The following is a 25,552-nucleotide window of genomic DNA, read 5'->3' as shown; positions in this document are numbered from 1 at the left end:
TCTCTGTCCAGGGTGTTACAGAGATGGAGTGGCAACTCTTCGTAATTCATGCAAACACATGTTTGGGTTTAAGGAGTTACAATGGGATGTCTGCCATTCCACTACACTTTGAAGTCATGCTCGGCACCGCTCTAATTGCAAGACGAAGTTCGGAGACGAAGAACGAATTTCACTTTTCGTTGAATTACAAGCTTTATTTCACCGTAAAATTTTTAATGAAATACTGGAATTGATTTAGAATAGTTTAGGAAAGAATTCAATGTTATAAACATGTATTTATAGTTTCTTCGTAGTGCGCAAATAAAAATGAAATGAAAATTAGGCCCTCTTTAAAACCTAATATTTTCTATAATGCACACATTTCCGCATGTTAGTTTTCTATCTTTTAAACTGGTATATTTTGATCTTTCAAATAAAGTATTCCGCTAAAGCGTGTTCCAGCGTGCTTTTAAATTATTTGCTGTTAAAATTGTCAGTTTTACACTGCATATTGATTCGCTGCTCCAATTCAAGGTACACAAATTCATTGTTGCCGTCACATTGAAAGAGAGAGCGAATTGCAGTAGGGGCAAGTATTTCTAGATATGAGAGCGCTAGTCCCGATTATTGATGCTCTCTTTTGTCAAAGCACATGGGTAACACCTGTAGTTGAATGCATAACTTCTCGGCGGTGCCGCGCATGACTTCAAAGGAGAGCAGTAGTTTTCTCTCCTTCTCCAGCACCTCCCTGCTCTGTCATTATCTACCCTCTTTTCGCTACACACAACTGTACCTTCATGTCACATGTAACAATTATTGCTACATTTTCACCCATTTTGAATATGTCACAGAACAATGTATAATTGTTATTTTTTGTTATGGTTATATTTAACCATAACACTTATATTGAACATTATATGTTGTACTTTACTGTCACTATTTTGTTTGTTCCACATTCTTTATTGTATAAAACAATGTGACATCAAAAACCTAGGTTGTCTCCTGGATAAGACAGAAGACAGAAGACAAAGACAAAAAACAACAACAACAAGAGAATAACATGTACAATACATCTTGCATAATACAAGACCACGCAACAGTTACAGTTACATACGCACAAACAAAGTGATGAGATTAAAAAAAAATTATTCTCAAGGGAGCACAAACAAATTAGAATATGCAATATTTTATTCTAAGACTGACATTTCTATCTTAATACAATTTTATCTTGTTCTTCAGTTTTCTTCCTTTCCCTCTGACTAACTCACTCTCTTTCCCTCTAACTCACTCTCTTTCCCTCTGACTAACTCACTTTCTTTCCCTCTAACTCACTCTCTTTCCCTCTGACTAACTCACTCTCTTTCCCTCTAACTCACTCTCTTTCCCTCTGACTAACTCACTTTCTTTCCCTCTAACTCACTCTCTTTCCCTCTGACTAACTCACTCTCTTTCCCTCTAACTCACTCTCTTTCCCTCTGACTAACTCACTTTCTTTCCCACTAACTCACTCTCTTTCCCTCTGACTAACTCACTCTCTTTCCCTCTGACTAACTCACTTTCTTTCCCTCTAACTCACTCTCTTTCCCTCTGACTAACTCACTCTCTTTCCCTCTGACTAACTCACTTTCTTTCCCTCTAACTCACTCTCTTTCCCTCTGACTAACTCACTCTCTTTTCCTCGCTTTCCTCTCTCCTTCTCTCCATCTTTCCCTCTCTCACTCTTCTTTCTTTTTCTCTTCCCCTCCTTATTCTTAAACTCATCTCCCTCCTAAGTATTACCCTTCTCCTTACTCTCAAATCTTTTAATTGATTTAACATCTTATTCATTTCTTTTCCCAAAAACTCCACTTTAACTTTTTAATCAAAAACCCCCACTAATAACAATACCAAATCCTAACATCACATGCTAACATCTTATCTAACATTATTTAACATCATGAATTCACAATAAGCTAAACCCCAAAATTCTCATTGTGTCCTTTTTGTTAGCTCACCTGAGCCGAAGGCTCAAGTGAGCTACTGCGATCGCTCTTCGTCTGGCGTCCGTCGTCCGTAGTGTGTCGTGCGTAAACTTTTTACATTTTCATCTTCTTCTTAAGAACCCCTTGACCGATTTTCACTAAACTTGGCAGGTAACATCCCTAGGGGGATAGGATCTCAATTTGTTCAAATGGGCACCATGGCCCTCCTGGGGGCCCCCAGGGGGGCCCAAACCCCCTAAAATTAAGGAATCTTTAAAAATCTTCTTCTCTAGAACCAGAAGTGATAGGGCTTAGTTAATACTATGAGTTAGTACATTGATGACTGTAGTTTCAAGTTTGTTCATGGGGGAATCAGGGGTGCCCCCTTGGGACCCAGGGGAGGGGGGTGGGGAAGGGTCGTAGTAGGGCCTAAATTGTACATTTTCATCTTCACTTCGAGATTTCCATGTCTGATTTTCACCAAACTTGGTAGGTAGCATCCGGAGGGGGATAGGATCTCAATTTGTTAAAATGGGCACCATGGCTTACCTGGGGAGCCCCCAGGGGGGCCCCATAGGGGCCCAAACCCCATGAAATTAAGGAATCTTTAAAAATCTTCTGTAGAACCAGAAGTGATAGGGCTTAGATTATACTATGAGTTAGTACAACATTGATGACTATAATTTCAAGTTTGTTCATGGGAATGGCAGAATCAGGGGTGCCCCCCCCCCCCCTTGGGACCCAGGAGAGGGGATGGGGATGGGTCCTAATGGGGCCTGAATTGTACATGTTCATCTTCTTTTTGAAAACCTCATGATGAATTTTGACCAAACTTAGCAGGTAGCATCCCTAGGGGGATTTCCCTTGAATGGGCACCATGTCCCTCTTGGGGGGCCCCTTGCCCCCCCCCCCCCCCCCCCCCCACCACATAAACCTGTTGAGGATGAGTCCCGAGTATACTCGGGCAGGTGTCTATGGGAAATGCGTGTTGTAGCAAAATCAGTCCGTCCTCAACGGGTTAAGGAATATTTAAAATCTTCTACTCTAGAACCAGAAATGATAAAGCAAAGTTATTACCATGAATTTGTACATTGATGACTTCAGTTCCAAGTTTGTTCATTGCAGATCCAGGGCTGCCTGCCCCCCCCCCCCCCCCCCCCTCCTCCACCTGGAGTTGGGGGGATCCGTATATTCAGACCTTAGTTTCCAATGTTCTCAGGTAAGAGTGTGCAAGAATGCATGGAAGGTGAAATTGCGATACTCAGGTGAGCGCGTGACCCCCGGGTCTCTTGTTGAATTTTTTTTTTTTTTTTTTTCAGTGCTGTACCCTGGGTTATCAAAAAAAGGTTGCAAGTTTTTATCTTTCAATTGAGTATTAATCTTTGATACTGGGTTGAAACGGCATTGTCAGCTCTGCAATTACAACATACCTATCTCTTGTGTTCACTATCCAGTATCAGGGCTTTCTGCTTTGACCACAACATCAGGAGGTATAGTACCACAGTTGAGACGATGACCATCTAAACCTGCATGCAAATTCATATGATTTCCTGCACGAATAGCATCACCGCTGATAACATTCTGTACATGATTTAAAATACTAACATGTTTGTAATTATATCACTCTTTGTTCCAATGCTCATTTACAATTGTTTAATGTGGAAAAGCGTTTCATGATTACCACACAAATAACAATGGGAATTTAGTTGTTGTTTTTTTCTCCATCTGTGGAGGTTTTCACATGAAGGTAGGCAGGTGATGGATGCTCTTGTGATAAAATTTAGGAAACTTTGAAAATAGAATATGATAGAATGCCATGTCAAATCAGAATTCTCTAATTGTAGCAACTTTAGAAGTCTCCTTGCATGTCATGGGTCACTTTTATGCTCAGATTATTTCTTTCCTGCTAGCTGCTGCATGTGTTAGTACTACATTTGCCATGATGTGGTTTTTGTCAAGCCCACCAGAGGTGTGGGGAGACTATAAAGGGATCGCCTGCAGATCCGTCGTCTGTCTGTCGTCCATCCACAACACTACAAAAACTTGAATAACTCTCTACTGAGGACTTCAATTTCAATCAAACTTGGAGGGAAGAGTGGTTATGCAAAGTTACACATTTTCCAAACATGAAGGTCATCTCAAGGTCAAAAGTCACAGGCAGGGGTCAATGAACTTTAGGGCCCAATGTTAAGTTTTTACAGCGTGTTTTGACTATTTCTCATAACTTTTGATCCATATATCCGTTTGTTACCAAACTTGGATGATAGATGTCCCTTGGGGAGTTAAAGGTCATCACAAGGTCAAAGGTCACAGACAGGAGTCAACATACTTTTTGCGCCCAATGTTAAGTTTTTTACGGTGCATTTCAAGTACAATTGTATGGCTCATAACTTTTGATCCATATGTCTAAACTTGGCTGGTAAATGTCCCTTCTTCTTCTGATTAAGTCTGCCTTCTTCGTTAGGCTGAAGATTCGTGCAGACTATGCTATTAACATATAAGACAGTTTATTTACAGATATTTACAAGAACATATCAAATTTGAAGAAAATAACTAACCACTGCGATCAACCGTTAGTCGGTTACGGAATGATCCTACAGATCACGCTCAAACAATTTCTGTCGACAGGAAATTCCAGCTCCTCACAGTTCTTAGAAAGAAGAATGGCGATGCGATTCAGTTCTCGGGTATGGTACCTGATAAGAATGTGGCTAGATGGCTCTCGTCAACTGAGTAACCTTGTGGAGTTGAAGGTCATCACAAGGTCAAAGGTCACAGACAGGGGTCAACAAACTTTTAGGGCCCGATGTTAAGTTTTTACGGTGTGTTTCAAGTATGGCTCATAACTTTTGATCCATATGTTCATTTGTGATGAAACTTGGCTGATAAATGTCCCTGGGGATTTGAAGGTCATCTCAAGGTCAATGGTCATAGTCGGAGTCAATGAACTTCCAGGATATAGAAAAATATCAATTTCTTCTTCGCGAAAGGGCAAGACACATTTTGGCACTTGCCTTGTCCTCTTTTCTTTTGTTTGCACAGTGATATTTGGCTCAAATTACACTATCGGCTCTGCAATTACTACACTATGCTTTAAAGGGTGTGTACAGTTCTGGTCGAGGTGAGGATTTAGCTTTTAACATTTTGCGAGATATTCAGAAACCACTCTATGAGATGTCAAAGAGCATGCAGTTCTAAGGGGTATCAAAAGTTTATTCGATGAAAATCGGTTTTGAAATGGCTGAGATATCCAAAAACAAGGTGAAACAAAGAGATCCTAATAAAGTTGTGGCATGTCGCCTTTTATTATTAGCACTTTTTTGGATATCTCGGCCATTTGAAAACCAATTTTCATCAAATAAACATTGAATCCTTCTTAAAATTACATGCTTTCATATTTCATGTAGAGGTTTGTTAATCTGAAAATTGAAGAGGGTTTGTTTAATCCAAACATCTGTGGTGTTATTCTAAAAGTTTGTTATTCCAAAGTTTGCAAAACCAAAAATGAAATAAGGTTCCTTATTCAGAAGGTTCTTTAATCCAAACATGAAATTAGGTTTGTCATTTGAAAGGTTCGTTAATTTGAAAATGAAATGTGGTTTGTCAATCCAAAGATGAAAAGGAGGTGTGTGATAACTAACCTTATTTCATTTACAGAATGAAATACCATCAGAATAATGAACCTTTCCATGTTCAGATTAATGAGCCTTTGGAACAACAAGCCTGATTTCGTTTTTAGATTAATAAACCCTTGGAATAATGAACCATAACATGGTTTCAATCATTCATTTCTTTTTGTTATTAATGTTTATCAATCAAAGAACCTGTATGACCAATTTTGACCACCCAGCTCAAAACCCACATACTGTAGCCCAAAATGAATTTCTCCTTTTTTATTGACAGTTCAGAAGGGTAAGCTTTAAAATGATATTAAACTTGTTATTAAAAGATTGGACTGTCCTAACCCATGTAAAAATTGACTGATATAAGATAGAGTAAGGATGTACAAAAGAAAATAGACAAAAGAGGATTGAAGATTAGGGTCACTCATGTGTGCTATCCAGAAGTATCAGTAAAAAATATGTAAGTAGTGTAAAACAGAATAATTTCGTGCCGTGAAATTTTCGCAAATTGAGCCGTCTGCCATTTTCGTGAATTGCCGATGCTTCCTACTACTCTGGTCTATATGAAACATGCAACAAAAACTGAACACAAAATGAAAAAAGCAAGCATGTAAAAAAAAAAAAAAAAATCAGATGCGCTCGCGCTCAGCCTGGCTCAAGCTGTGTGTACTGTACACACATGCATACACCGTGTACATACAATTGAGGGTACTGGTACTAAGCATTCACAGTAGTAGTATAGCATACAGTGGTACCAGCATGCATGAATTGGATCATTTCTATTGCTTGGAACTTTGGAAGGGGTAAACTGTTTATTCCTCCTGAGCGCACCTTGCACATGTACACATTGTACATGTACTGGACATAACGTACGCAGTACTAGTACTTAGCACGGACTTCTCTATTCAGCTCAAACATCACCATTACAACAATGGGAGCTGCCCAAGCCAAAACAGCGAGGGCCGGATGTACAATACAAGTGAGCGTGCCGTACAGTGTACGATGGGGTGTACAGGGCAATTCCACGATAACACCGTGACACTTTTGAGTATAATTTCACGGATCAAATGTAAATGATAATCAAAATGTAACACTTGAGAAAAAATTTTTATTGTGTATCTATGCATATCGTCATAAGCAATTTTGAAAACAAAAGAAAGGAAGAAAAACTGCTGTGGTAAATGAGTTATGCATGATTAATTACCACTGTAACACCGTGACGCAAAATGGACATGGGTTTTTGTGCACTTTGTTTACTGACAAAACTCTGTGAAGTTGATGAACATTTTGATTAGTGGATGTGTTCATTGGATGTACTAGAGACTCAAATGATAATAATGAAGTAAAATTTTATTAAAGAATCAATCGACAGGGAAACTATGACATAGATTTTAAATAAGTGCACCGTAACACCGTGACTGTAACACCGTGACCTCTGAAATGTGTGTAGAAAACCTATGGAGAATCCTGTATACTTTCAGCTCATAGTGTTTCTCCATTAGGTAGAATGAAATGATAATTCATGATGAATGTTTGACATCACACTATAACACTTCCAGATAAAACAGAAAATTATGGAAATCATAACAGATCAACAAAAACAACAAAGTAAAAAAAAACTTTGCACTGTAACGCCGTGACATGTCATATACGTTTGTACACGTTAAGTCAGGAACACTGCTCTTTCAGTAAAATATACTTTATGTTTTGAGACATAATTCACTCTATCATCATTGAAAGCTTGTTAAATATTTCTGAGTGAACTTTTAGGGTTTACAACTACTCTTTAAAAGTCCAATTTGTATGTTTAAAGATGACATACAAATTTGAAACTTTTGATTTTAATACCTTTGGTCACAAAGCCATGTGAACCCACTTAGCAATTTCAGTAGCAATAAAAAGAATCATTGTAAGATTGTGCACAGCACCATCCACAGGAAAGTAGTATTCCAGTGAGATTAACTTTTGGTGGACTCATCAATCTAGCTTCAGTATGCCCTAAGTAATTCTTTAGGATACCAGGGAAGCTGCAGCAAGATTTCAGACTGTTTATCATGTTAGGAACACATTTGAGTCTACAAAAGAAGAGTCAAACCATGTGATAAAATGGTCAATTATGATAAAAATATTAAACGAAGGGTATCAACTCAACTGAAACTGTTGCCTTTACCGTAATTAAAAGTTCAAAACCTTCAGAAATGTTTGCTCTGGATAGTTATGAATCTGGTAGGTGGTACACTGTGAGTGGACTGCTTCCATTTTAACCCACCATGTGCTCTGAGCGTTGATTGGCATATCAAACCCCACTGCATTGTAAACACAGTTCTCGATTTTTGGCACAGAAAGGGTTAAAATTGCATGATGCTGGCAACAAGTGCAAGGGATAATCTTTGTGGATATAGCTTGACCCATCTGTTATGAACAATCCTGAAAAACCTCTATCCTGTGAGTAAACGTGACAGAGAAATCAGATGGTCACTTCAACAGTTAATTATGTGTAATCCGGTATGTGTCCTGTGTTATTGCAATGCAAGTCACGGTGTTATAGTCACGGTGTTACAGTTACTGTAACACTGTGACACATTTTAATCAGCTTTAATTAATTAACAAAATGAGTTACCATCATTTTAGTACTTGTATATAATGGTAGCTACATGTGGTCATGATTTGGGCTATCAAAATAAACCCTTTTGTGTTTGTAATTTTCAAACAATACTAAAAACATCAGTTTTTACTGTAACACCGTGACATTATTGATGATCGTATATGCGATGTTCGCTGAAGCTTAACACATAGAAAATCTTGCACTTTGATGATTTGGTAATGATGTTCAACCCTTAAACTCTGAAAACAAAGGCAAAGTTTTTACCTCCTTTTTCATTTTCTCATGCTACATTCATTTAACTTCATTATATTTTTCAGATAATTTTGTCAAATTTAATTATGCTGATTTTATGCACATATTAAGCAAAGTAAATGATGTAATTTTTTAAAAAGATGGTCAAATATGAAAAATTCAGTCCTTAAGCTTTCATTTGATACCAAAATGAATGAGATTTGACAATTTTGAAAATTTGATGGTCATGTCCACTTTATCGTGGAATTGCCCTACAGCATCATATTGGCTTTCAATGCATGCATTGTGAAGTGTATGTAGACAAAAAAAAAATTTGCATGCATTTTGATTTTGCAAATCTTGGCTCTCGCGAAATTAAAATGCACATGAACATTCCTCATTTTACAGTATTCTATTTCCCATTAAAAGCAGTGCATGTCCAAAAGAAAATGGTCCAGAAAAAATTGCTCATATTTCGATTTTGGTTTTGTTTCAAGCTGCCAAAATTTTATCAGTGTGTAGGTAGAGAAAATATTACTCTCTCAGGTGTAAAGATAAACTTAAAAGAAGTAAAGAAATCAACCCAAATGACACAGAGACTCCACGTCTCCCGCTTTCCACATGAGATATCCCACTGAACGCCCATTTTTACAAAATCTCCTCCTCTCCCATTTGAGATTTAATTTCTCCCGCCCTAGCTCTGTGTCTCCCACTTGAAATGATTTCTTGCTTAGTGTCATCGTATGTTGAAAAATATGCCTTAGATAGCACAAGAGAGCATCTAGAACCCTAGAGCTCCCAGAGCCCGCTTAAGGGCTATGGACCCCGGCCACAAGGAACTTCGCGCTCGTGATGTGCGCGAACGCACATCAAGTTAGAGTCTCCCGTTTGCTAGGGGTTTCAGGCAGGAGAATCTCTAGATTAGAAGGTGCTTGGGATTGGAGTCTTTGGTGACATATCTTGGTCCATCACAGAGAAACCTGATCTGTGACTTTTTGTAGATTTTTTGGGTTGTCACAATTTTGAAATTCTTTCCAGGATGATGTTTGTGTAAAACTGGATTTACAGATCCAGTTATTTGATATTACCTCTCGTCATGATTTATCTTTTGAAATTGGAATTTCTCTCCTGTCTGTGTTTCTTTTGCTTTAGCAGCAACAGGTCCCATGGCAACCACAACAGGTTCCATGGCAACCACAGCAGACCCCATGACAACCACAAGTCCAATGCCAACAACACCATATCCAGGTGATGTTTGTGTAAACTTGATTTACAGATCCAGTGATTTGATATTACCTCTGATATATCATTTGAAATTGGAATTTCTCTCCTGTCTGTGTTTCTTTTGCTTTTAGCAGCAACAGGTCCCATGGCAAGCACAACAGGTCCCATGGTAACCTCAGCAGGTCCCATGGCAACCACAACAGGTCCCATGGCAACCACAACACGCCCCATGACAACCACAAGTCCAATGCCATGTTGATATTTGTGTAAACTTGACTTACAGATCCTATGATTTGATATCAATGTAATTGCCTCTCTTCATGATTTATCTTTTGAAATTGAAATTTCTCTTCTGTCTGTGTTTCCTTTGCTTTTAGCAGCACCAGGTCCCATGGCAACCTCAGCAGGCCCCATGGCAACCTCAGCAGGCCCCATGGCAACCTCAGCAGGCCCCATGGCAACCTCAGCAGGACCCATGACAACCACAAGTCCAATGTCAACAACACCATATCCAGGTGTAATCCTGTATGGTACCTTCGAAACAGACAAGAATTACACAGCGGGTTTAGATGTGCCATCATCAGCGGCATACCAGGCTTTGGCACAGAGCTTCATTCAAGCAGTAAGCAAGATCCTGTAAAACCGGAAATTTTCATGTGCGTGAAACTTTTGTAAATTTCGTGCGGAGCCGGGATTCGGAAAAGTAAAATACATGGGAAAGTATGCCTACACCATGCATGGAATGTCAGTGGCCATTCGTGAAAGTTTCAAGCCCGGAAAAAGGCCATTGGCTCCAATTTGCAAAACTTTTCTGCCGTGAATGTTTCTGGTTTTTACAGTACTCCTTTTCCCCTTGCTCTTCCTGAGCTAATTATGTTGTTTTTTTGTCGAGCCCACCGGAGGTGAGGGGAGACTAAGGGATAGCCTGCGGCGTCTGTCCGTCCGTCGTCCGTCCGTCCGTCCGTCGTCCGTCCGTCCGTCCGTCCGTCCGTCCATCCGTCCGTTGTCTGTTCGTAACACTACAAAAACTTCAATAACTCTTTACTCTGGGCTTCAATTGCAATCAAACATCGAGGGAAGAGGGGTCATACAAAGTTTCACATTTTACCATATATGAAGGTCACCTCAAGGTCAAAGCTCACAGGCAGGGGTCAATGAACTTTACTGCCCAATGGTAAGTTTTTATGGCCCATTTCTATTATTGGTCATAACTTTTGATCCATAGCTCCATTTGTGAACAAACTTGGATGGTAGATGTCCCTTGGGGAGTGGATGGTCACCACAAGGACAATGGTCACAAGCATTGGTCAACAAACTTTTAGAGCCCAATGTTAGAGACCTAATAAAATGCTTGCAAAATGTTTTAATATGCAAAAGAAATGTAAAATATATGTCATGATTATCAATGTAAATATGTTGTCAGTGTCGTTCCGGTTTTTATCGCTTCTAGAAACTCCCCCAAATATCACATTTTTGGAGGACCCCTTTGCAGCTTTTGCGAAAAAGATAGTCACGTGACCAACACCCCTGAACCGATTGATGACGTATAAGCACGGAGTTGTGCTCAGTTAGCAGACGCCGCTCAGCACAAGCACTTAGATTACTAGCTTGGTACACGCGCGTACACGATAGCTAGCCCGGCCAGGCCCCGGGCCCCGCTGGATGTGCGCTCCTGGTCGACACACTGACTGTCGACATGTACGCATTACCACGTACATTATCACTAAGTTAGCTTGCACAGATACGTACCTCGAGCATAATGTCTTCCCCTATATGGGTAAACTTCGACATTGATGATGATGATGAAGACTGCAGCTCTGACAATAGCGGAGAGGAAGAGGAGGCACATGAAGTTGAAGGGGAAGATGGGGAGGGAGAGGCAGCCGATGAACCAGAACGTTATGGTGGGGCTGCACCTTATACCGATATGAACCAGCTGCATCTCCCCCGCTGCCAGTGCAAGAGCGTATGAACATGGCACCAAGCCCGAGAATAGACCTCACGGAAACAATCGCCTGGGAAATACAGAGTGGTATGTCTGGTATGCCCCCATATAGTTTAACGTTAGAAACGATATACTGTATTCTACATGATTGACATTGTAAGTTGTAACTGTCTAGTAAGTAGATTAGAAGAACAGGCCCAGCTCGCTCACAAAGTGAGCGGCTACTCCGGCCACAGCAAGCAAGCGGGAGCGTCCCGGCCGTGGCCTGGCCCGTCGGCCGGCGCTTACAAGTTAAACTACCAGTAGTAGTCTAGTAGTAGATCTAGTAGCAGTCTACTAGTAGTTATAGTAGTCTACTAGTAGTAGTAGTCTACTAGTACTACTACTAGTAGTAGTACTATTACCACTACGGCACTAGGTCTAGTAGACTAGTAAGTAGTAATAGCAGAATCTTTGGTAGTAGTACAGAGGCTACACTCTAACGCCTATTGAACGGTTAGGGGGATATGTTGTTACAGGGTGGGTCGTGTGGCTAAAAAAAAAAAAAAAAAAAAAAAGGCCTAACCAGTTTCCCATAGTCAGTTTCTGCAATATGATCAGTAATCTAGATGCGTCATTTTCTAAGAAAAACGATACCAAGAATGATCGTCATTTTTGTTTTATGCTAAAAATCATACTGTGGAGGGAAGCCCAAACGCCGTGCCTATCTACCGATGAATGCCACGGTGGGGCTGGATTCACTAGTAGGTCTAGGCCTATAAAGCAGGCGAGTCGCCGTAGTATTAGTACAGACACGCAGTGGTGGTGGGGCTATCGTGAAATAGGCCCCACCGCAGTGCGCGTGCACCGTACCCGTGCGTTTTTAGCAAGCAAGGGTAGGTCCTCCTTGGGTTTAGGGTTAAGTAGGGTTGTATTTATGGTTAAATTGGCCAATAAATTAGTCGAGCCGAGGGCCATATTATGAAGTCATTTTCGCCGCATTCACGAGTATTCACTGTGGAAGGCAGCCCCACCGCCGTGCTTACCTACCGAGATGAACACCACACGGTGGGGCTGAAACAGGCGAGTCGCCGTAGTATTATAGTACAGACACGCAGTGGTGGGGCCTATTTCACGAGTTTGCCGAAAATAATGGATATCCAAGCGTACCACAGTTGTAATCTGTATTATTGGCAGTATTAAATCCGATACAGTTCATTAAATATTCTTTTGTCTAAAGGCTTAGCCAATGACAATAGTGCAGCGCAGCACCTGCTATGCGCTCGCTAGCTCGCTCCCCCGGCCGCCAGCGCTAGCCAGTGCAGCCGCCGGCCGGCTGTCGCTGCGCTGCGCTAGCCATAGCCTTGCCAGCTCGCTGGCTACGGCTAGACTGGTCGTGAACGCAACGACTCCGTTCTTAGACGTCATCACAATTTAGAAGTGATAGTGCGCCGCATGCGGTGAAAGTATAGCAAGTTTTCCAAAACCGAGGAAATTGCATCCATTATGTTAACAAATATAGAACAAAATTCAGAACAGTAAAATACCCCGCACAACCATAGAATTACTTAGAATTTAACATTTAATATTATTACATCATTGAGAAAAAAATGCCTAAACCACTTTATTAGGTCTTTAAGTTTTTATGGCGCGTTTCTATTATGGGTCATAACTTTCGATCCATAGGTCCGTTTGTGACTAAACTTGGATGGTAGATGTCCCTTGGGGAGTGGATGGTCACCACAAGGTCAAAGTTACAAGCAGGGGTCAACAAACTTTTAGAGCCCAATGTTAAGTTTTTATGATGCGTTTCTATTATGGGTCATAACTTTTGATCCATAACTCCATTTGTGACTAAATTTGGATGGTAGATGTCCCTTGGGGATCGAGTGGATGGTCACCACAAGGTCAAACGTCACAGGCAGGGGTCAATGAACTTTAAGGGCCCAATCTTAAGTTTTTATGGCACGTTTCTTTTTTGCCATAAATTTTTACCCTTTTATTAGCTCACCTGAGCCAAAGGCTCAAGTGAGCTATTGCGATCGCCCTTCGTCCGTCGTCCGTCGTGCGTAAACTTTTTATATTTTCATCTTCTTGAAAACCCCAAGACCGATTTTCATCAAACTTGGCAGGTAGCATCCCTATGGGTTTAGGAACTCAATTTGTTAAAATGGGCACCATGCCCCACCCAGGGGGCCCCCAGGGGGCCCAAACCCCCCAAAATTAAGGAATCTGTAAAAATCTTCTTCTCTAGCACCAGAAGTGATAGAGCTAAGTTAATACTATTAGTTAGTACATTGATGACTGTAGTTTCAAGTTTGTTCATGGCAGAATCAGGGGTGCCCCCCTTGGGACCCAGGGGAGGGGGGTGGGGAAGGGTTGTAATGGGGCCTAAGTTGTACATTTTCATCTTCTTCTTCAGAACCCCATGACCCATTTTCACCAAACTTGACAGGTAGTATCCCTAGGGGGTTAGGAACTCAATTTGTTAGAATGGGCACCATGCCCCACCCAGGGGGCCCCCAGGGGGCCCAAACCCCCCAAAATTAAGGAATCTGTAAAAATCTTCTTCTCTAGAACCAGAAGTGATAGAGCTAAGTTAATACTATGAGTTAGTACATTAATGACTGTAGTTTAAAGTTTGTTCAAGGCAGAGTCAGGGCTGCCCCCCCCCCCCCCCTTGGGACCCAGGGGAGGGGGGTGAGGAGGGGTCCTAATGGGGCCTAAATTGTACATTTTTATCTTCTTCTTGAGAACCCCATGACCCATTTTCACCAAACTTGGCAGGTAGCATCCCTAAGGGGTTAGGATCTCAATTTGTTAAAATGGGCATCATGCCCCACCCAGGGGGCCCCCAGGGGGGCCCACACCCCCAAAATGAAGGAATCTTTAAAAATCTTCTCTAGAATCAGAAGTTATAGAGCTAAGATAATACTATGAGTGAGTACATTAATGACTGTAGTTTCAAGTTTGTTCATAGGAGATCCAGGGGTGCCCCTCTTGGGGGCAGGGGTGGGGGGGGGGGGGTGGTTGGGAAGGTCCAAATGGGGGCCTGAAATGTATATTTTCATCTTCTTCCTGAAAACCTCATGATGGATTTTCATCAAACTTGGCAAGTAGCATCCCTAGGGGGTCAGGATCTCAATTTATCAAAATGAGCACCATGCCCCACCCAGAGGGCCCCAGGGGGCCCCACTCCCCCCAAATTAAGGAATCGTAAAAAATTTGTGCCCTTATTGTACATTTTCATCTTCTACTTGAGAATGCCTGGTCAAATTTTGGTAGAGCTGTGAATAATTTAGATTAGTGACTGCGTGAAAGGTGAACTTGCGATACTCAGGTGAGCGCTAGACCCACGGGTCTCTTGTATCTCTTTTTTATCTGTTATATCCCATTCTGTGTCATAATGTGTCTCGCCCATTCGCGTACAAGAAATTGTACGCGAATGGGCGAGACACATTATGGCACTTGCCTTGTGTTTTTTTTTAACTCAAGGATGAAAGTAAAACCAACATAATTACATCTGCCAATGACATGTTTTTGTCTGCATTAGTTTCTTTGTTTGTCTTTTTGCAGAATAACTAGAAAAGTTGTGAACAGATTTGGATAAACTTGTAGGAAAAGTTGATACTGCCACAAGGAACAGACGATTAAAGTCTGGTAGTGATCCGGATAACTGCCTGGATCCAGGATACTTTTTTGACTTTTTTTGTAGGATTTTATCGGTTAAAAGGGCAAACAAATGAGGGAGTTCAAGCTGTGCAAATTCTGAATTATATGTGGTTTTTTTTATGCCTCCGCCACGAAGTGGTGCCGGAGGCATTATGTTTTCGGGTTGTCCGTCTGTCCTTCTGTCCGTAATGAATTTCGTGGACAGCATAACTAAAAAACCTTTTGAGGTATCCTAATGAAACTTGGCATGTATGTGTATTAGGGGGTGAAGTTGTGCCTATCACCTTTTAGATGCACATGGTCAAGGTCAAAGGTCAAAAGGTCAAGGTCAAATACGTAAAATTGCACTATTTCCACCATATCTATGCAATGCCTGAAGATATTTTTTTGAAACTTTGTGTGTGCATGTATTACCCAATTAAAATTTTCTGGTGAAAGTTTGGGGTCATGAGGTCAAAGGTCAAAAGGTCAAGTAAAAATATTAAAACTTCACTTTTTTCTCCATAACTTGGAAATTGCTAAAGGTATCTTCATGGAACATAGTATATATACATGTACTGACTGGCAGTGATTATCTAGAGCATAAAAAGGGTTCATGGGGTCAAAGGTCAAGGGCAACACTTCCAAATTTTACTATTTCCCTCATATTTATGCAATGCCAGCAGGATGATTTTTTTTTTTTTACACTTGGTGTATGCATGTAAAACCTAATAGAGATTCTCTTGAAAATTTCCTCTTTTTTGCCTCAAAGGTCAAAAGATCAAGGGAAAGTGCTGAACTAACTTTTTCCTCCATATCTCGGAAGTGGCTCAAGTTATCTTGACTCTTTCTACATATTTCTATACATGTTCTGCCTGACAGTGATTATCCTATGAATTTTAGGGTCAAAGGCAAATGAAAATGGTAACAATGTACTTTTCAATACAGAAATTGCACTTTTGCTCCATACCTTGATAATTACTCAATGAATAAACTTATGAATGGGTCAAAGTCAAGTTAAAGTCCTTAAATCCCCAAATACATGCTCTCCTATTCATCCAATTAGACCTAGGTCAAGGAAGGTGAACATTCAACACATTTGTGACAAACTTGTCATTTTAATATTTTGCCAGTTTTGTGAAAATGTAATCACACATTGTCCACTTGTACTATATAGACCTATTAGGAGAATCATGCATTATGGCGGAGGCATACCAGTCGCCATAGCGACATTTCTAGTTGTATATGAAGGGCAATTTGCCAATTAGTTGCATTACAAACAACTAGATGCAAAATCATCAATTTCAAGAACCTATGCTTATTTTTATATAATTTTGATTTCAGTAAATATTTATGTTTAGGTCATTTTGAGACTTATAAGACACATTCAAACATCATCAACTTCCCTGTCATAAATGTGTATACTACCTGAGATGATTACTGCTGTGCTTATGTCCAATGTCATGTGAAACATTCAAATTCCATGACTACATGAATATGTGTGATTTTGATATAGTTCTACTGCTCTGTTTGTATTAATATGATTTATGATTAAATGATTTTCTATTGGCCAGTCATTTTGAGCATGGAGGGCCATTGAACTTTCAGATCTCAGGAAGTCTGACACCTGTCCAAATAGAGTACGGACTCATGGCACTTTAAGCCTGTGCCGGATCCAGTAATATGGGTATAAGCTTACTCAGAGACTCGGCAAGAGAAACTTGCTTGATGAGTCATATCAGGGTGGTGTTGGAGAAGGAGAAGAAACAAGAATCTCTCCTCTACCCAGGCCCTGTGCTACAGATTTGTCTATCTATCTATCTATCTATCTATCTATCTATCTATCTATCTATCTATCTATCTATCTATCTATTCATTTCCAGCAATAGGGTGGATAGCCCTTTCAGGATGGCTGATTTTCAAATGGATCCACTTGACATACATATTTGATAAAATTAACATAAAACAACTAAGTTCACAATATAAACTTGTACACCATGGGTATAAAATCATTTGATTGTTAAAAAAAAAGCTAATAGTCAAAAATTAATATGATACATTAAAATTATTACTATAACAGAATAAAGAATGTGATTATAATACATATATAGAGGATATCTTAATTGAATTGATTTTTAGTTTTCACTTGCAGTTTCAATTCATTGTCAAGTAGTAAATTTATCAGGTATTACATTTCAAGTCTTATGCATTTAATTAAAAAAAAAGAAGAAGAGAGAGATGTAATCAGTAAAAGACAAACTCATGCAACAATTAAAGAGTTGTATACATACACAATTGTTTCCAATATCACCATTTTGTGAAGATGTGGGTTATTAAATTCCATTACTTTGTGGTTATTCTAGTGTCTGATTTAAACAAAACAAATTACTATTTTATTCACTTGATTTATACTAGCTATAAATGCAGGCTTGACTCTGGTGTGATGTTGGGCACTTCAACTGTGTGGGGAAAAAAAATATTCACAAAGCCTGAATAGTGAAAACAAAATCCTACCTTCATACAGCTACACAATGCAGGCAACGTGTGTGCCGTCATCCAAAGCAGCAGCTGTATGAGGGTGATATAAGCTTTGTGGTAAAAGAGCTGCTCAAATATCACAAGGCAGAGCTCTCTATTACACCATAAATTGTAAAGTGGTGGTGGGTTGTAGGCATTACCCATCTACAAGCCATTGTTGTGACAAAGAAGAAGCTGGCCAGAAAGAAAAATTAGATACGTGACCATGCATTTACAAAACCAACAAAAAGTCGCAAACCCCAATTTTGAATGAGGACACAAAACTGGTGAAATTGGTCAGCATGATCAGTCTTTTGTTTTTATACCGTATTTTCTTAAAGAACAAACATTTCTTCTACATAATTTTAAAGTTTGGGATCAAAAAGTAAACCTGGGAAATTATGAATTTTACAGTTTTTAAATTGTTATTATGCATAAATTTTTCTGGCCTCTTTACATTTATTATAAGTACCTATTAGTGTTGAGTATGCACATTTTTACTGGCCCCTGTACATATATTGTTGGTTACCTAAGTGTTGTTTTTGGGAGGGTTTAATCCTCACAAGTTTCAGGAATTACTGTTGGACTGCAAATATAACAACATGCAAAATTGTTGCAATAAACTGAGGTAATAGTGCATTTATAATAACCTCTTTGTCAATTTGCAAAAACAACATCTTGCTAAAATGTCAGTGACCTCCTCATTCACAAAAATATAACTTTTCCAGTAAATATTTTTGTACAGCCACTTTTGATTACTCAATACATGTGGATTCTTTGATTTCTACAAGTGTTTTTTACTACCAGGAACTACCTTTTTTGGCAGGCAGAAATTTATTGAATTTTTTCCTTGTGTAATCTTGAGGAATTTCAAACTTTTTTTCATTTATACAAATATACATGTATTTAATGAAAAATTATGTCTTCTGTAACCACCATCTTTTCTCATTTAGGCTGTAAAAATAACATGCCCTCTTTTGAACGTTAACATACTTGCCAACTAGTAAGATTTTATCAGATTCAGTAAGATTTTTTACATTAGAAATAGCAAAATCAGATTTTGAAAAAATATTTAGATATACCTTTCATGTGTATTTTCTGAAGATTTGACCGAAAGTAAGATTTTTAACTTCAGTTTGCATATAAAATAAGATTTTTGCAATCCACGAGTAAGATATTTCATCTTGAAATGTTGGCAGGTATGCATTAAGTGATATTTTGCCATCAAAGCTAAACTGTATTCATGTTCATCCGAGTCCTGGAAATATTATGGTGTATGAATGACGATGATTTATCTAATATTTCAAAATGCAGTGAATACATTATGGAAAAATTTTATCAACTAAATTGCATATGAAATCTTTTAATGGGGTATCAATGTCAAAAAAGAATAATTTCAAGCTGACTTCAACAATATACCGACACAGTTAAACTATGATCATTGTGATTGTCATACTCTACCACTTCAAATATTCTATTGACAATTTTGTTGTTAAAGATGATGCCACCAGCTCATGATGCTAAGGGATGGCTCAAGTTCAGCCCATAGACTTTATTCCATGGTGTTGAAAAAACTCTTCATACACAAGATGGCCAGTGGTAACAGCGTCATTGTGGGTAGTAATGATACCCTGATATTTGGTCACCAACAGGATGCAAACCTGTGCGGTGCCAGTAACTAAAGATCTGTTTTTGTAGCTTTGGAAAATCATTCATTAGTATGAATCAGGAGGATTTAAACTATATCCGAAAGAAAATCACTGTTATACTGCCAAGTCAGAAAAATAAAATGTGTAGAGTGTGTACTGTTTAAAGGGGAAATCGAGTCAAAATATAAGTTAGTGTGATAAGAAAGAATAAAATATTACGAGTTCAGCAGTATAATTCTGTACAAAATCGGATGAAAAATTAGGCAGTTAATGACATTTTGAAGTTTCGCTGCTTTGTGGGGAAACAGTTCTTGAACAGTCAATGTGAATATGCAAATGGCAAAGTGAGCATGTCATCTCCTTACAACTTACCATATAGGTTGTACATACAATTTAGACATATCCAGTCTTTCATTCAAATGCAATTGTTCCTGAGGGTCAAATCCTCGTATCTAACTGATCACTGTTTCAAAGTTATTCAACGAGGAATAACATCATGTTTCAGACTTGAAGGGCAGAAACATTGAATTTTCTTCATTTTTTTTTTTTTACATAATCAGTTGAAAATTGTGAGGGTATGACATGGTTAGCTCACTCATTTGCATATTCATATCCACTGTACAAGAACTGTTATTGCAGAAATTATCAAAACTTCAAAATTTCATAAAGTTCTTCCTTATTTTTCAATCGATTTCAGTCGAATTTTTACAGTTGAACTCATAAGATTTTACTCTTTTTTTTTTTTTGTCAGGCTAACTTATATTTGGACTGGATTTCCACTTTAAAGGGAAGAAAAACAGTCCAGTCAAGATCATCAGTATTAAAGATAATATAAAGTTTTGGTATTACCTCAAAAGTTTCCCTGAATTTCCTTGTCTTAGTTTGTGTTTCAGGTTAAAGTACCTTTCATATAACTAACACTGTGAGACTTACTCGCCCCAAAGTGCTCTCATGTCTTAGTAATCATGCAATAATGGTTTCGTACCAGAGCCACCGCCATACGGCGGCGAAGTAGTACACGTATTGTGCGAAACCATTATTGCATGATAACTGCGACCAGCAGCGTGCAGCCTCATACGCATACCGAGTAGCTAACTGCGACCAGCAGCCCCATACGCATACCGAGTAGCTAACTGCGACCAGCAGCCCCATACGCATAGCTAAATGGGGCTTCGCATTGTAGCTTACAGGATCATGACAGATTTAGTATCGCGGGTAAATATCAACTTAAAATCCAAAAAATTCTTCAATTTGAAGACTTACCAATTAAGTTGAAGTCTTGAAAACAGGCTTCGGGCAACGTTTGGTTCTGCCAATAGTCCCTTCCTGTTCGAATTGATGACTGAATGTGACTCGGTCGAGAGGACCTTGGGAGAGCTACGCTGAATGCTAATGGCCAGCGCATGCACACACAAACATCTTATCCGTTCGTGGATTTGAAATTTGTTCGCATGTGATGTGTGCGTATGCGCTGGCCGTAGTAATCAGTGTATGTAGCTCTCCCAAGGTCCTCTCGACAGAGTCACATTCAGTCATCAATTCGAACAGGAAGGGACTATTGGCAGAGCCAAACGTTGTCCGAAGCCTGTTTTCAAGACTTCAACTTAATTGGTATGTCTTCAAATTGAAGAATTTTTTGGATTTTAAGTTGATATTTACCCGCGATACTAAATCTGTCATGATCCTGAATGTTACAATGCAAAGCCCCATTACGCTATGCGTATGGGGCTGCTGGTCGCAGTTAATTGCATAATTACTAAGAAATGAGAGCACTTTGGGGCGAGTAAGTCTCACAGTGTTAGTTATTTGAAAGGTACTTTAACCTGAAACACGGAAATTCAGGGAAACTTTTGAGGTACCAAAATTTTTTATTATCTTTAAGTAAACTAGTGTTTATAATATCAGCCTGAATACTTTGTATGTACCATACATTGTGTATCCTGTAGGTAGTAAAACAACTTCAACTACAATGACAACAATAGCAAAACAGACGAAATGGACAGCTGACAGACACATACATCTAGCAATTACTATCAAAGATCACTCTGGATCCAGCTTGTCTCCCTAAGGTATCTCCTTAACCTGTTGAGCACGGCTGATTTTGCTACAACATGCATTTCCCATAGACACTTGCCCAAGAATACTTGGGACTCATCCTCAATGGGTTAATATGGAAATTATGAGCATATTATATGTGTCTCCTTAAAGCTGGATCCATAATTTTATGTATTATGATAATTTACACAACACCTATGAGAAAAGAATGGATACGCAGACTTCAATAGTGCTATGAGAAAGAAGATTGGTTACTGCAGTTTCAACGCTGTTCCTTGTGGTTCTAGGGATGGGGGGGGGGGCACAAATTGGGGTCTAATTTTACATTTTCTTCTTCTATACAAAAAGCAAGGTCAAATTTGTTGCTAGAGTTGGCAGGGTTGGCAAGGTGACAATACATATTCAGTACAAGGACCCCAGAACCTTCAAATTTGAGTATCTGTGAAAATATAAAATAAACAAAGAAACAAACAAAAATACAAATCTTGTTTAAAACTGCAAACACTCCTGAGTAATGGCAAATACATTAGTGAATGTACTTTCAAGGTTTATATAAATGGTAGATCCTGGGGTAGGGTGGGGTCTGAATTTGGACCAGTTGGATATTTTCATCTTTCTTTCTTTTTCTTTTCTGACACTGCACAAGCAAAGTTTCTTGATACTTGCCAGGTAATTTTGCCAGTGTTATTCAATGTAGGAATGTCCCCCTCCCATTTGATGTGTTCTCAGGTAATAGTCTGCAAAAGTGCATGGAATGTGAACTTGTGATGCTCAAGTGAGCATGATACCCCAAGGTTTCGGGGGGGGGGGGGGGGGTATGTTCGTATTTTGTTATTCTATATAATTTTGTAAAGAGATGAATTACACTTCAATACAAAAGTCTCTTTCCATCATAAATTTCCAACCTTCGTGGCTGGAAGCACATTATGCCTAACTATGCACCATCAAAAGTTGCAAACACCTGTAATCATGTACAGGGGATTTGATGCTTTGGTGTGCTTAAATGTTTCATACTAATGTAGTAGCTTTTCAAATCATTTAATATCATTCTGTGAATGATGGTGTTAGGCATAGCAGAAATTCAACATTTTGAGCACTTTTATTTTCATTTTGCGCATCGTTCACCCAATCTGCGAAATTTTCCACAAAAGGAGTGAAAGATCCTCTATAAAGATTGGAAAAAATGCAACTTTATAGAATTGGATATTTATATGTGTGATACAACTATGCATTAAAAAGTACAACTGTACATGGTAAGTTGCCCTTCAAGACAAACTGTTGTTATTCAGAGTAAGCCAAAGGAATGTTTCTCTATTTCTTCTCCACAGATTGAAGGAGCATACAGTGGATCACCATACGAAAGTTTCCTGGATGGAGTTTTTGTAGATCAATTCACGTGAGTGTGTTAGCTTTTCTACCCAATATTAGGCACCATATCTGTGCTCCCTGTTAATAAGGCAATACAAAGTATTTTTTGTGTGTGTGCTTTGCATGAGTAGCCATTTATTTTAGGGAAAGTACCCATTCTTTTCCCTTGATTTGGCACCTTATCCTCCCGACCCTCTATGCCATTTATAAAGCAAACAAAATATTAACCCTAAAAACACTGGGGTATTTTGGTAGCTGGAAAGACTGGAGGGGGGGGGGGCTAAAGGGTCGTGGATCACGCTATCACCGCAAAAATTTGCACAATGGTAGTGTGCGATGTAATCTACAAGATCACATAATTAGATTTTTTCAAAATAGACTTCTTTTATTTCATATCAATCAATTATGCTAATTTATGCAAAAATCAGACCTTTTTTGAAGAACAATACTGCTAAAAGAAAGTGATATCAGCCATTGAGAGTAAAAATAAGCATATTTATATGAACCATGTGAAAAATATCAATTTGCATTCACTTTGTACACAAAATCACATTTTGGAGCCATTTTCAGTCCGATGGGCACGTACAAAAAGTTACATAACATCAGAACCATACCCCCGGGCGTCACATATTTGTTGTCAAAATGTGCGGAAAACTCAAAAGAAAAAAGTCAAAGAGCGTCGCGGTGAAAGCAATGCGTGTTGCCGAGTAATCGCACAAAATGTCGAGGGGGGCCTTTTAGGCTCCCCCCCCCCCAGTCTTTTTAGGGTTAAACACTTAACATTTTGTTAACTACCAAACTTGCTTTTAACTTTTCATGCTATTTGGATCCACCTCCCATCCTCGGTGACAGTTTTAAAACAATTTCAGTACAAGTCCATGAATCAATATTCATGCCAGCGTCAAAGGAAATCCTTGTGGATGGATGAGGAGTAGAAGTAAGTGATGGGACTAGAAATGTGGAATATTTTATGGTGTGTAAATTCAGGCAGATTTCCTGCTCCAATGAAGCAGAGGAAAAAAATTAGAGACAACTGTTTGTGAATTTTTATATTTATGGGAGACGTTGAGGTATACTTGAGTATACAGTGCACTCCCGTTACAACGAACATTGTTATAACGAAACCCGGTTACAACGAAGTAACAATTCATTCTGCCAGATTATCCAGTCTATGTATTTTTATTATGCCTCCGCCACGAAGTGTCGCCGGAGGCATTATGTTTTCGTGTTGTCCGTCCGTCCGTCCATAATCAATTTTGTGGACAGCGTATCTAAAAAAGTGTTAGAGATATCCTAATGAAACTTGGCATGTATATGTATGAGTGGGCGAAGTTGTGCCTATTATCTTTTGAGCGCACATGCTCAAGGTCAAAGGTCAAAAGGTCAAGGTCAAATGCTCAAAATTTCACTATTTCCCCTATATCTATGCAATGCCTGGAGGTATTTTCTTGAAATTTGGTGTATACATGAACTACCAAATAAAGGTTAGCCAGAGAGAGCTTTGGATCATGACGTCAAAGGTCAAGGGTCAAACGTCAAATGAAAATGTTAAAATTTCACTTTTTTCTCCATTATCTCACAAATATTTCAAGGTATCTTCATGGAACTTAGTATATATGTATGTACTGACTGGCAGTGATCATGTAGGGAAGTTAGCTGTCATGGGTCAAAGGTTGGGGCAAAAGGTCAAGGTCAACTCTTCAAAATGTCATTATTTCTCTCTTATCTATGCAATTCCCGCAGGATTTTTTCTTGAAACTTAGTGTATGCATATATTACCCAATACAGATTCTATCAGAATTTTCTTGCTTAAAGGTCAAAGGTCAAGTGAAAGTGCTAAATTTCACTTCCTCTCTTAACTTATAGAAGGGTAAAAAGTTAGGTACAAATCCTCAAATCCCCAAATACCTGCACTCTTAGACAGTATAGCCATTTATCCAAATAAACCTAGTTCAAGGATAGTGAACGCTCAATCCATTTGTGACAAACCTGTCATTTTAATACTTTGCCAGTCATCACACATTGTCAAGACCTTGTGCTATAGACCTATTTGGAGAACCATGCATTGTGGCGGAGGCATACCAGTCGCCATAGCAACATTTCTAGTTGTTTATTTGTTGGGTTGTAACAAAATTTTGATATCATGGAGGATAACCGCCGGTCCCGAGGACTTCGTTATAACAGGAGTTCACTTATACCCACCCATGAAGTCACAAGTGATCAGAGTTATCTGAAACTGCCTCTGCACACTCTAAACAATAAATGAATTGATAGATAATGTTGGACAATCTTCATCATTGACAGTAGTGTATATCTGTCACTCACAATGTTGTGTCATGATCTTATCATAACTCCCAATATAGAAATCTTCGTGGGCGAGTGGAGATTTCATTTACCCTCCGCCTCACACAACTGGACAATGACAACGCCAGTCCAGATGCCCAAGACTATCTCGATACAGATGTGAGCAACGGACGATTGGGGACAAGTTCTTTTCGTATTATCAATCATAATATCATACTCAGAACTCCTAATGCTTAAATGAAGGGTTATTTTTCTGCTCAGTTGGCAGTATCAAAAGAATATTCCGACTGGCAGGATAACAGACACAGAATTACATGCTGAGTTTTCTTGTTTATCTTGTTACCAGTGTTGTTTAATCTGGTAAGAATGTCCCAAGATTGATTGTAAATGTAGATTGTTAAATTTATTCAGATCTGACTCAGACCTGGTCTAGAGCAGTCTTAATTGTAAATGTAGACTGT

At 39.1% G+C, this 25,552-nt stretch overlaps 1 protein-coding gene across 1 annotated transcript in view; it reads left to right on the top strand.

Annotated features, from left to right (window-relative positions):
• The window catches only part of LOC140240016 (uncharacterized), a 34,076-nt gene extending 8,748 nt beyond the window's left edge, over positions 1-25,328 (top strand). Inside the window, exons 3-7 of the mRNA XM_072319827.1 lie at positions 3,395-3,430; positions 9,552-9,647; positions 10,073-10,245; positions 22,748-22,815; positions 25,151-25,328. Coding sequence (XP_072175928.1) covers positions 3,395-3,430; positions 9,552-9,647; positions 10,073-10,245; positions 22,748-22,815; positions 25,151-25,328 — 551 coding nt within the window. The remainder of the gene's footprint in view (positions 1-3,394; positions 3,431-9,551; positions 9,648-10,072; positions 10,246-22,747; positions 22,816-25,150) is intronic.
• Positions 25,329-25,552: the final 224 nt, after the last annotated feature.

Source organism: Diadema setosum, chromosome 16 (assembly GCF_964275005.1).
Source record: "Diadema setosum chromosome 16, eeDiaSeto1, whole genome shotgun sequence".
NCBI lineage: Eukaryota > Metazoa > Echinodermata > Echinoidea > Diadematoida > Diadematidae > Diadema > Diadema setosum.
Note: the sequence above shows the minus strand (reverse complement) of the source record. Positions and strands in the feature narration are given on the sequence as shown.